The following is a 13,547-nucleotide window of genomic DNA, read 5'->3' as shown; positions in this document are numbered from 1 at the left end:
TGAAACACCAAGCCCTTTGCTCCAGCAGCTCCTAGCTTGTACTCAATTCTGAAGGTTCTAATGGAAGCGAGGCAGGAACTCCTTCCCTGGGAAAGTGCATGCATACATTAAATTATGCGGGCAATTTCAAGGTGTTCCAGACCTTCTGAAACTCACCTTGAGGATTGCTGACTGCTTCATTAGGAAGGCTCTCACCTCAGGAAGTCTCTTATCTTGTATGATATTTATGGGAGATAAAGAACTTGCCTGGGTTAAGCACATTTCATATGCATCTTCAGCCATTTGTCCCCTCAGGCTGGTATGGGCCCCCCTCCCCCCTTCTCATATCCACCCACACAGATCCCCTTCATCTTCCAGGGGCCAGTTCAAATGCCCCTCCTTTGGTAAAAAGTTAACTGTTTTCTTAGGAGTTCCCAGAGTAAGCTATGCCTCCATTACAGTCCTTTATGTCTGCCTTTTAAATGTTTATTTTTGACAGAGAGAGAGAGAGAGAGAAAGAGCATGAGCAAGCACGAGTAGGGGAAGGTCAGAGAGAGGGAGACAGAGGATCCGAAGCAGGCTCTGCGCCGACAGCAGAGAGCCTGATGTGGGGCTCAAACTCTTGAAGATCATGACCTCGAGATCATGACCTGAGCCAAAGTCAGATGCTTAACCGACTGAGCCACCCAGGCACCCCTATGCCTGCCTTCTGCTTCAGTTATTTGTTCACTTGCCCGTTTAACCCTGAGGTTGTTACTTGTCTCTGTAACTGGGACCTAACAGGAGATGCAGAAGCATTTGCTACATGAAATAATGCCTGTTGATTCTTCATCAGAAACACTAGCCAAAACATTTCTGACATTTACACACGTACGTAATGTTTGGGCCCTTCCCCCCACCACGGGGCACCTCTGTTTTACAGCAGACACAAGTCTTCTCATGCATGTTGCATTCAAAAGGAGGAAGAAAAAGTTGAAAAGTTGAAAAGAGAAAGAAGCGGGTGTGAAAGCCCATGTCCTCCTCCTCCCTCGGGATCCCCCATGTGGTGCAGCCTGGCAATTGGGGCCCGAGTGTCAAGGGCCTGGTGCCCACACCAGAGGCATGGGGTCTGGGTTAGGGAAGAAGGAAGAGGGTGAGAAGGAACTAGGAAGCATGGGGTGATGGCGATGGAAGGGCCTGTGGGGTAGGGTCCTCTGGGCACACAGAAGGCCATGGGAGGGGGTTGGGCTCTTGGGGGTGGGTGCCAGGCAGAGCCAGAGATTGAGAAAGGGTCAGATAAGAGACAAAAAAAAAAAAAAAAAAAAAAAAAAAAAAAAATCCAGACACCAGCTTCCCAATTCTGGGTAGGGCCCTGTTCCCTCCCCAGTTCCCAAAGGCCATGGCAGCTGCCACCGAGGCAGCTAAAACCAACACTTTGTTTCTCTCCCCACCTCGAGACCCTTCTCCAGTGTGAGATGCACAGGGGCCAAGGAAACACCTGGGAGAGGTGGCAGGCAGTACATCACACCTGAGACCAGGACTCGGACCTCTAGTCCAGCTGGAAGAATTTTCACGGGGCCATCTATGGCAACGAAACTACGAGGATTCTCTATGACTTTCGACATCAGCTACAGGCTCTGGGCGTATTGGCCGGTGCACAAGGACACTTAAACCTCCTTCCTGTCCCACTTGCCCACGTCTCCTTCCAAACAGGGCAGTTCCCACAGTCCCCAACCTTCCCCTTCACTGTCTCCATCCTGTCCCCACCCTCCTGCTTCTCCCACCAAGGGGCACTGTTCCTGTTCCCCCTACCATCTGTCCCGGCCACACCATGTCTCCTCCTAATTCCTAGGAAATCCTAACCCCTAGTACCTCAGAAGGTAACAATATTTGGAGATGAGGTCTCTAAAAAGATTTGGAGATGAGATCTCATTAAAATGAGATCTTTGGAAGAGGCCCTCATCCACTGTGACTGGTGTCCTTATAAAAAGAGGAAATTTGAATGCAGAAACACATGTGCACAGAGGAAAGGCCATCCGAGGACACAGCAAGAAGAGGCCATCTACAAACCAAGGAGAGAGGCTTTGGAAGGAACCAACCATGTAGATACCTTGATCTTGGACTTCCAGCCTCCAGAACTGTGATATAATCAATTCTATTGTTTATGCCCCCCAGTCTATATAGTACTTTGTTATGGTGGCCGCAGCTAATACACCATCTAATCCATCCTCCAGTCAAGACTTCGTAAAACTAATTAAAGACACTTTGATTCAATTCGAGCAGAAGGGAGCTCACCACTTCCCATACTCTGGGCACAGTAGGGCCTGGCCTCAATGAAGAATGTGATACAGTGAGCATCTTTTCATGATGTTGCTGGAGGCTTCTGGTGTCTCACTGAATGTATCGGGTCGTTGCCTGACTCGAAAAGTTCCTCTTCCGAGGCAGCATCTTATCAATTAAAATCATTCTTAAGAGAAGCACTACTCGCCAAATTGAAGCCGGGATGTTTATGACCCTCGGTTGGAAATCGTACCTCCTGTGAGCAGCAGAAGGGCAAGGGCTAGGTGAGAAAAATGGGGAGACGCTCTTGGTACTCCTTATTAATTCAATCCATCCTCTCTCTTGAGAGTGTCAAGGAAATGTCCTTTATCCTCTCTGGAAGTACCCAGATGTAGCTGGACATTGGGGTCCAGAGTCCACAGTGGATGAGATGCAGGTGTCCCCCCACGTCCCCAAGAGGAGGCCAGATGATGCTGGCTCACAATGCTGCTGTCAGCAAAACCCCCTGAAAGGTGGCAGTGACACCCCATCACAGGTATCACCCAAGCTCCAGGGAACATCTCTGAAAGGCACCTTGGGCTTGCTGCACACGAGGTGATGCATAGAAACCTCCTCAAAGCACATGTGGGGCCTGGTGCAGGGATTTTAGGCTCTGGTGCTCCCTGTAATCACGAACCACACTCCTCAGCAAGTGAGGTATGAGGGCCCTGGCAAGAGTCCGGGAGCTGTCCCCAATAAGAGGAGGGCTTCAGCAGGCTCTCAGGCACAGAACTAAGAGATGGCGCCTCCAGGCCTGTGCTCAGCCCCCGACTCCACAATTTCAGAGAAATGGGAGAACCCACTGCGCCATCACCCCTACTCCCTGCCCCCCGCCACCCCAAACGCACACACACAGAAACGTGTCATCACCTGAAAAGGACCCGCTGGGCTGTGGAACCAGTTTCACCTGAGCCCAGGTATAAAACCATTTCTAACTAATGCCATGGGAAATTATCCGGCACAGAGAAAATCAAGTCAATGGGCAGATGGAGAGAGAAAGGGGAAAGAAGAACAAAAACCTTGCTGGGATCACTGCTCTCAGGAGCCCGAACTTACTGGTTCTTGGAAGTAGAGCTGGTAATCAAAAATAGGATTGGCTTTGATTTTCTCCATTGTAGGTACACTGGGATCGGCTGGTATGAAGGGAGTATTCAAACTGGCCACTGCCCTGTGGAAAGAAGATACCAAGATGTAGACGTTGTAAGAAGACAGTATATAAAAACCGGAAAGGACCTTACATATCAACACGAAAGCTCAGAGCAGGAAAGGGAGATGCATGAGATCTCATACCAGCAGTGTGGGGGAGAATGGGGTCAGCAGTCCAATTGCTTGACTCCCAGCCCGGCGGTTTTTTCCTCACTGAAGTATTTCTCACCTTCTTGCCTTAGACACAGACACACATATACACTGTGCGTGGCATGTCAACCTTGGTTAGATTATAGTTTTAAAAAATGCATTCATTTTGGGGCACCTGGGTGGCTCGACTACTTAAGCGTCTGACTTCAGCTCAGGTCATGATCTCTGTTTGTGGGTTCGAGCCCCACGTCGGGCTCTGTGCTGACAGCTCAGAGCCTGGAGCCTCCTTCGGATTCTGTGTCTCCCTCTCTCTGTGCCCCTCCCCTACTCGCACCCTCTCTCTCAAAAATAGACGAGCATTAAAAAAATTGTTTTCAAATGCATTCATTTTGCCTTCCTTCTTTTCCTCCCTTAACTCTGTGCTAATTTTATGCTGTGTACTAAGGGAGAGAAGACATAAAATCAATACTAGATGAGCTTATTATAATTTTAAAAGGCTAGACAAATATACCCATGACTATACTACAAGATGGACTGTGATATGAGCCATAAGACTAGCACAAGCACCACGGGAGTTCAAGGAGACGAAGAGTTTCTAAATCTGGGCATCACAGAAGATGTCATGCAAAAGCGAGAATTTGAACTTGGTTTTTAAGGGTCGGAGAGAGCAGGGGAGGGGAAATGATACTGTAAGGGAGACATCATGGGGTAGCATGAGCAAATTCTAGAAGCGGGCAAAGCTGGTGGCTGAGTTTGACAGGGCAAAGAATCTATGTGGCCAAAGGCAAGCGTTTAATGGGGCATCTTGTGAAATAAAGCCAGCAGGGCAACTGGGAGCTTAGACATGAGGGGCCCCGAATCTGGATTAGATGCTGCAGAAAACCAAGACAACCATGAGAGCTTCTGAGAAAAGGGGAGAGTAGACAAAAGTTGCAGTCAGGAAGTGATGGGTCAAGCAGGAATACATGACATGGATGCAGAGAGGGACACCAGAAAGCCAGGAGAGGGCCAGCACACTACACTATACACAAAGTCATCTGAGGGGAACGGGATGGCAGATGTGGGAATAAAAGAGATGGGTGGATTTGAGCGACCACAGGAAGGTAGGACTGACAAGCCGACCAGCACAGTTAGTCTGGTGAAGTGATCCTGTGCCCACTGTGATCCTAAGGAAACTCCTTCCCAAAAGAGAAGCAGAGAGGAGAGAATATGTGGGGGAGATAAAAACTAGAAGGAACAGGATAAGCAGGACAATTGAACTAATCAGGGAAAGCAGTGGTGAGGCTTTCCCAGTGCCAACAAACAGAAATACAATGTGAGCCACACGTATAATTTAGAATTTTCTATTAGCCACTTAAAACAAGTAAAAAGGAACACGTGAGATTAACTGAAAATATTTAAAATTTGAAATCTAATGCTGATTTAAATACTTAAATATTCAACCCAATATATTTAAAATATTAATCATTTCAACATGCCATCAATATAAAAATTATTAATAAGATATTTTACCTTTTCTTTTTTTGCTATCAAGTCTTTGAAATCTGGAAGGTATTTCCTACATAGAGTAATCTCAATTCGAACCAGCCACATTTCAAATGTTCAACAGCCACAAAAGACAGTGCAGGTTAGGCTACAAAATAAGTTACCCTGATGTCTAAAGGTTTCCAATGTTATCACAGTGAGCCTATTTTAAGCATAACTTAAATCACAAGTCAAGAAATTCTAGCTTTTGCTTAACATTCTGAGCTGAATAGGATTTTCTTTTCAATTGCCTTGACATACAGTTTATTCCATATATAAAAAAATTATCATCACATGAGATGTTAGCATATAAATGCTGCTGCCAACTGCATTAAGATTGGAAAAAGCTAAACCACAGCCTCCTTTTGGGAGCAGAGTCTCTAGATAATTGTCACAGAAAGGATGTAAAAAGGTATTCTTGCAAACAAGTGAAGCAACTCTTACATTAAATAGATCCCTGCAATTTATCTCAATAGAATGCCAAAACTAAGGATTTAAAGAAATATTCCACACTAAAGGTGGGTTTTCCCTTTTCATTCATTATCTGGCTAGAAATGTGAAGATCAATGCCAAAGATTTTTTAAAAAAATTTTTTTAAGTTTATTTATTTATTTGGAGAGAGAAAGAAAGAGCACGGGCAGGTGAGGGGCAGAGAGAAGGAGAGACAGAATCTCAAGCAGGCTCTACGTCATCAACACAGAGCCTGATGAGGGGCTCGAACTCATAAACTGTGAGATCATGACCTGATCTGCACCAAGATCGAGTGGGATGCTTAACCGACTGCACCACCCAGGCACCACAATGCCAACAATATTCTTAAAAGCCAGCTTTGCCCCTGGAAGGACGTCCTGGCTCCTTCCCTCTCCTCCAGGAATGCAGCAACAGGGCTGTTCTGATGAGCATAGATGGAAAAGGAGCAACTACTACCAAACTAATGACAGGATGGAAGCAGAACAATGAGAAGAGGAACAGGAATCCAGAGCATGCTTATGTATCCCAGACCTAATGTTCTTCTGGGCACAACTTTACTGGGCTCATATTAAATATTTTCAAAGTCTCACAGGAGAGAGACAGAGACTACGTTTAATAAAACAACAAGAAGGTGTTTCACTTCCTTCAAGGTAGAGATCATAAACTTGTTGCTCTAGTTCCTTTTACCCCTTTCAAGAAGCATCTAATACAGTCTACAGAGTAACTTTCTAGTGACCCAACTGCTAAGAACTGAGCTCTTATTTCAACTCTGAGTGAAAGAGAGGACAGAGAGAGAAGCTAATGAGATCAGAGGGACAAGAGTGCAAAAACTTTAAAAATATTTCAGGAAGTGTTTGATTCATGTTGGTCTTCGATATCATCCTACCATTTGAGCTGATGTTGAGCTGAACAAAGTTCTCCAGTGTTTCCATTATAAACTCAATGAAAGAAAAAGTGACTGGATTAGTTAGGGAAATACAGATAGCTAAGGATGATGTTGATTTAATACGCTAAGATCCCAAGCTGAAATAGGAGGTCACACAACACGCTTTAACTACAGTTGCCAGCACAACTGGGGGATGGCTACAAAGAACACCTGGCTCTCTGGGTTCAAAATCTGTCCTTTGAAAGCTCCTGCGAATGCTCTGATGCCATTCTAAGAATGACTGTGAACGATGTGATGGTGGTCACAAAATGCCATTCTAACCTGATACCTGCACAGCATTTTGCAGGTTATATAGTCAAAAGGAGTTACCATTACTATGCTATCATTGAGGAAACCAAGGCCTAACGGGTGAAATGATTCATCACACAGCCAGTCATGGCAAAACTGAAAGGCACGTTTCCTAACTCCTGGTCCAGGGCTGAAGTTTCTCCTGGCACTCAGCTCTATGACCCCACCACCCTTGCTGCCTCACCCACTCCCCCCAAACATCTACATTCTCCTACATTCCCAGTGGCTACCCAGGCCCTGAGTTATCTGTCCCATTACTGGTAACTGGGACAGGCCTTGCTTCCTAAGACATTAACTCATCAATGGGCACTAAGAAGTTACATGTTGCCTTCCCAGATAATCTATTTGTTCTCAAGAAGTTGACTGCAGTTCAAGACCTGAGGAAGGATTCTAACAGGAATTCAAGTCCAAACTCTGGGCCAAATTCTGCGGCCTAATTACCTCACTCTCTCCGGGTAGAAGAGAGCCATGTTCCACACCAGCATGCCTCCCCAGTCGTGGCCAATGAACACTGCTTGAGTGATCCCCTAGTGAAGGATAAAGACATGAACTGAATGTGGGCAGGTTTCTGGGATGGGATGCTGAGAGCCCAATGCCTTGTGCTCCCTGGAGGCCCAAACCCTCGTCTGGCGATCCTTTCCTTCACTTTCTAGGACCTGTCCTCCACTGACCACGCAGTAGCTCCCCCAACGTCCACCCTCTTCAGGCCTCCCTTCCCACACACCAGCCCCACAGAGCCTCTGCAGATGACTGGTCTCCTACATCTTCTTAGAACACTAAGGCCACTGGCCACAAATCCTCTCCCTCTCTACCTTCCCTCAAATCCAAGTGTGTTTCACCTCTTTCTCTACTTTTTGTCTTCAAGTTAGTATGACTTACCTCCCTGTGTTCCATGTTCACTTTTCACTGAGTGAATGTGATTCTCTCCCCATTCTTTTGGGATCTTCCCTCCCTTAACCAACCACTAAAACCTCAGAGACATCTTTAATCCCTCTCTCTCTACCTGTGTCTTCCTTTCTTCTGCTGCTGCTACAATGGATGACAACAGCTCCCTTTTATTGAGGACCTCCTAAAACAGGTGCTGTAGGTAGCATGTGCACCCATTGTCTGGAATTCTCCCAATAACCTTCGAATACACGTTTTACAAACAGGAAGACAGGCTCGCAGTTGTTAGGCCACTTGCCCAAGGCCACATGGATGGTAACTCAGACCCAATCTTCCCCAACTTAAAATCAGGCTCACCCCTCCACCCAGCCCTGCTGGCCCCAGTCAGCCACATGAGGGCCCTTCATCTTGAAAAGCAGCTCCCTGCCTCAGCTCCCTTGCCACAATTTTGTCTTGTGTCCAACTTCCCAGTGATCCACGCCAGTCACCTGCCTGGCGACCTTCCTAAGGCCCCACAACTTGGCTTCTTCCCTGCTACCCGAGTCCACTGAAACTTCCCTCTTAAAGGCTATTAATCACTGGTAACAGTTTTTTGCCCTCTCAGCTCTCACTCTTCTGACTGTTCTGCAGCATCAGACATTTCCTTTAAAATGTTCTTCCCTGGGCCTCTGTGACTCTATGCTTTCCAGGTTCTTTTCTCACTCACTGAGTCTACCCCCTCCTCTTCCTCTCTCACAGGAGTTACTTCATGGCTCAGCTCTCAGGCCTGTCCTTGGGAACCCATCTACTACTCTAATGGCCTCAGCTTCCACCTCCAGGTGGCGGGTGACCTCCTCACCAGCAATGGGCCCAGCTTCCTTCCCGCGTGTCCCAGTAATGCCTGGGCTGGGGAGGGACACCCAGCCCAGCGGCCGACAGCCACCGGGATTCTCTTCCAACAATCAGAGTAAGAGACTTTCTCAGCCGGACGGAAATCTTCTAGAGTTGGAACTGGGGTGGCCACACCAGGCCATGTCCTTTTAGATGTCCCTCCCCCTCATTCTCAAAAGGTCCAAAGCTGATTCTGCGGGACCGAGAATCTGCAGAGGGTGAGGACATGACACCTTTGCCTCGTTGCCTACAGTGGCTGGCACCATGCCTTGCTGCCCAACTGGAACCCCTGGGTCATCTTGAATTCTCCTCCTGACTCTCATATCCAACAAACAGGCACTAAATGTGCCATTTTGGGGTTCTCTCTTCGCTACCCCTCCACGGTCACTGTCCTGGCTGAGCCCTTCTCCGCCTCAGTCTAGGTCCCGCTGTCCTCATCCTGCCACTGTGACCTAATTGAGGACAGGGAAAGTGTACTACCTAACTGCAATCTCAAACTTACACAAGTAAAAAGCAGAAGCATAGTCTCAGATCACCACCATTGATCTGCTTTGTGTTTGACATTCCACATGATGTTAAATGAAGGAATTTGACTTCAGGTCTTTCCAAAGGGATAGATATACGGTTTTAAAAGTTGTGAAATATCAGCCTATAGGATATTTCCCAAACATCTTGACACAAAGCTCTTGACCCTGGCTCAAGGCCAAAAGAAGTATCCTGGAAAATGCTTTTCATGAAACAAAAAAAACCAAAACAAGCTTGGCTCTACACTGTTCTCCACAATGCCATCTCTGTGTCTATACTTCCTCCTGAGCACCTACCCTGCCTCCCACTGTCCCCAAAGTGTCATTCCTGCCCTTGCCACTCTCCTTGAGGGTTCTAACAGCTGACACCTTTGACAGTTCCATCTTTGGGGCGCCCAGGTGGCTCAGCCGGTTCAACGTCTGACTCTTGATTTCGGTTCAGGTAATGATCTCCCTGTTGTGGGATCAAGCCCCGCATCAGGCTCTGTGCTGGGTGTAGAGCCTACTTGAGAATCTCTCTCTCTCTCTCTCTCTCTCTCTCTCTTTCTGTCTCTGCCCCCCCACTTTCCCTCTGCCCCTTCCTCACTCTCTCTCTCTCAAAACACAAACAAAACAAAGGTACATCTTTAATTGCCCACACAAACAGAATTCTCCAGAAATCAGTTTAAAATAATGACTTACCAACTTATCCAGGAAGGTTACCATCTCCTAAGAAAGAAAGGACAAAAAATCAGAAATTGTATACACCCACCTCAGCTGCTTCCCCTGTATCTGCCTTTTTATGGGCTATATTGTGTCTTCCCCAAATTCACATGTTGAAGCCCTAACATCACCCCTACCCCAGGACCTTGGAATGTGACTGTATTTGGAGACAGGGGCATTAAAGAGGAAGTTAAAATGAGGTCATCAGAGTAAGCCATGATCCAAGTTGGCCAGTGTCTTTATAAGAACAAAAGGTCTCGGGGCGCCTGGGTGGCTCAGTTGGTTAATCATCCAGCTTCAGCTCAGGTCATGATCTCACAGTCCGTGAGTTTGAGCCCTGCGTCAGGCTCTGTGCTAACAGCTCAGAGCCTGGAGCCTGCTTCAGATTCTGTGTCTCCCTCTCTCTTTGCCCCTCCCCTGCCCATGCTCTTGTCTCTGTCTCAAAAATAAATAAAAACATTAAAAAAAAAAAAAAAAAAAGAACAAAAGGTCTCGACACAGACACGCACAGAGGAAAGCCCAAGTGAAGACACAGGGAGAAATGGCCACCAATAAGCTTCAGATGAAACCCTGCCGACACCTTGATCTCGAGCTGGATGGGCTCCAGCCTCCAGAATGGTGAGAGAATAAATTTCTGTTGTTTAAGCCTCCCAGTCTGTGGTACTTGGTTATGGCAGCCTGAGCACACGAATACAACGTTCAGTCATTTCCCTCGCTTGTGAGTTCTCTCCCTTCCCCTTCCAGCATCCTCTCAGTAACCAGGCTGACCTCAGATAAGCACAGTGAATTATTCAGTGTATGTTGGTGCACATCCCTAACTGGGCAACATCCATCGTAAGACAGAAATCATGCCTTCTTCCCGGGAGAAAGAAAGGGGAAGAAAACTGCTGTGCGGAGGGCTGGCTGCTTGCCTTGCCCCAGGACAATGAGCTCCTGCCCCTTGTCCCGCAGCACACATGGGGGCTCCTGGCCACAGCCGCCAGCAAGCTCGGGGTCTGGAAAAGGGGTCTGAGATGTGTGGAGGTGCTGGAGATGAGGGTCATCCAGAATCAGGACTTGGGGATGCCATATTGGGCCAGGTACAAAATGAGTAAGCAGGGGAATCCTGCTGGGGATGGAGGGAGGGTAGGACAGAGCAGAGGTGTAGACAGAATGAATCAGAGACCTGACGTGCCATTCAGCCCCTGCAGAAAGCCATACCACCTTCCGGCTTCCCCACCTCACTCCTCCTATATGGTCCCATCTAACTTGTCAACGCTACCCCCTGTTTACCTGAGCCTGTGCTCTGCTTGCTATAATTAAAGAGTCTATGGAGCTCTATCTCTGGAGCCCTAGCTTGGCCACTCAATTCACGTCCTTTCCCCTCACGCATCTGTATGCCCACTCTACAGATGAGGTAGCTGAGGCTCACAGCGGCCAAATGGTCAAATGCAGCCAAGGCCAACACGGCTAGTCAGGCAGAACTGGGACTGATTCCAAGTCTATCTGATTTCAAAAATTTAACATCAAGGGGCGCCTGGGTGGCTCAGTCAGTTAAGTGTCTGACTCTTGATTTTAGCTCAGATCCTGATCTCACAGGTCATGGGTTTGAGCCCTGTGTCAGGCTCTGCTCTGACAGCACAGAGCCTGCTTGCAATTCTCTCCCTCCCTCCTTCTCTCTCTCTCTCTCCCTCTCCTGCTTGTGCTTCCACTCTCACTCTCTCTCTCTCTCTCAAAGTAAATAAACATAAAAAAAAATTCAACATCAAAGCCTTCAAAGCTATCCTGGTTTGCCCTGTGGACCAACAGCGTTATTTTAAATATTTTCCAGTCCCTTGATTCCTCCCCCGTACCAATTGAGAAGTCCCTAATTTGTTTTTGATTCCCTAGATCACTGCCCTCACTGGAGGCTGCGGAGATTTGCACCATAAAAGTTTGAAGACTTAGAAAATAAATGTGATTGTATTTCCCTCACCTCCTGTTTTAGGCGCTTCCAAAATGAAAGGCGAGCTTTTTTTCCTTCTCTGGGCAAGGCCTATCTTTTGTTCTTCTACACTAAGCAAGGAGATGGAAACTTCAGGATAGAAGGATAGCATGATAGAAGACAAAGGGCTTCCCACAGAGCCCTAAGAGCATTAAAAAGTGTTCAGTTATTCTCCACTGTGGCCTCAGTTCCGATGGGGACATCCACCAAATGGGAACATCCTTTTTGGCGGGGTTGGGGGACACACACAGAGTTCTGCCTACAGCCAGTGACAGTAACATTCTTCAAAGAGAAAGAATGTTAAAGGTTTTCTGGCTCCTTTTGCTACCCCAGCTCCCAAGCCTGCCCAGAAATCTGGGGGTCACAGTGACAACCTCACTAGGTAGGGAGCAGCAGGCAAACCCCTCACTGCTCCCCTGAAGAACGTTGGAAAGCAAGTGCAGATGACAGGTTCCATTGGTTAAAATGTGCACAATTTGTTGTTGTTTTCTTTTAATGTAGATACTCAGTATTGATATAATTAGGTCATTAGTTTAATGGTTTTTATTTTCATCTTTCCCCCCAAAGACAGGGGAACGATTATTGGAAGGCACCATACTATGTTGTCAGAAAGTTTCGTTATGGACTGAATGTTTGTGTCCCTCAAAATCCACATGTTAAAGCCCTAATCCCCAGTGTGATTATATTTGAAGATAGTGTCTTTACAGAAGTAATTAAGGTTCAGTGAGGTCACGAGGGTAGGGTCCTGATCAGATAGGATCAGTGTTCTTATAAGAGACACCAGAGAGCTTCTTCTTACTTTGCAATTAACCACAGAGAGACTGAAGATTAGTTCAGTGTTATTTCCACATCCTACTCTTAAAAAGAAAATCAGACCTAAAATGGGATCACTTAGGTAAAGGCCCCAAGTCAGAAAACCAACACTCAATACACAGTCTGACTGCAGTTTCAACCTCCTATAAATGTAACCTTCTTTTTAAAAAAATTTTTTTTAATGTGTATTTTTGAGAGACAGAGAGAGCATGCGAGTGGTGAAGAACCCGAGAGAGAGGGAGACACAGAATCCAGAGCAGGCTCCAGGCTCCGAGCCATCAGCACAGAGCCCCACACGGGGCTCAAACCCAGGGACCACAAGATCATGACCTGAGCCGAAGTCGGTGCTTAACAGACTAAGCTGCCCAGGCACCCCTAAATGTAACCTACAACCAATCAACATGGGAATTTCCTGGTCAGTACCCTTTCCGTTCCCCTTAGAAGGGCCACCTTGCCTAAAACAATGGATTCTCTGCTAATAATTTCCTTCTTTCCACTCCCTCTCTACCTTTAACAATCTTTTCTGTAGCCCTTTGGAGTGAGTTCCCCTCTACTTGCTAGATGGAATGCTGTCTGATTTATGAATCGATTCATAAAACCAAATAGATCTTTATAATTTACTTGGTTGAATTTTTGCTATTTTAACACCACAAAACTAAGAATCACACTCAGATCAGGAGGGGTCTTGAGAACATGAAGTACATCCCTCTGACTGCATCTTATACTTGATAGCATGACCTGGAAAGGTTAAATGACTTACTCAAGGTCAAACACAATGAAAGGGGCAACTGGGTGTGGATAAGCCTCTCAATGTTATTGCTATGTTGCATTCCAACACCCCTAATTTGGAATCCTAAGACTACAGACACACAGAGAATACGTTCATGGTTCCCTAAAGGTACTTATTCGAAAAAAATTTTTTAATGTTTATTTATTTTTTGAGAGAGAGAGAGGGAGGGAGGGAAGGAAGGGGGGAGGGAAGGAGAGG

General features: G+C 46.7%; 1 protein-coding gene across 1 annotated transcript in view; it reads right to left on the bottom strand.

Moving 5' to 3' along the window:
- The window catches only part of EPHX2 (epoxide hydrolase 2), an 85,253-nt gene that overhangs the window by 33,031 nt on the left and 38,675 nt on the right, over positions 1-13,547 (bottom strand). Inside the window, exons 10-12 of the mRNA XM_047856685.1 lie at positions 9,763-9,789; positions 7,244-7,329; positions 3,334-3,445 (exon numbers count right to left, since the gene is read on the bottom strand). Of these exons, the coding sequence (XP_047712641.1) occupies positions 3,334-3,445; positions 7,244-7,329; positions 9,763-9,789 (225 nt within the window). The remainder of the gene's footprint in view (positions 1-3,333; positions 3,446-7,243; positions 7,330-9,762; positions 9,790-13,547) is intronic.

This window comes from Prionailurus viverrinus, chromosome B1 (genome assembly GCF_022837055.1).
Source record: "Prionailurus viverrinus isolate Anna chromosome B1, UM_Priviv_1.0, whole genome shotgun sequence".
Lineage (NCBI taxonomy): Eukaryota > Metazoa > Chordata > Mammalia > Carnivora > Felidae > Prionailurus > Prionailurus viverrinus.
Note: the sequence above shows the minus strand (reverse complement) of the source record. Positions and strands in the feature narration are given on the sequence as shown.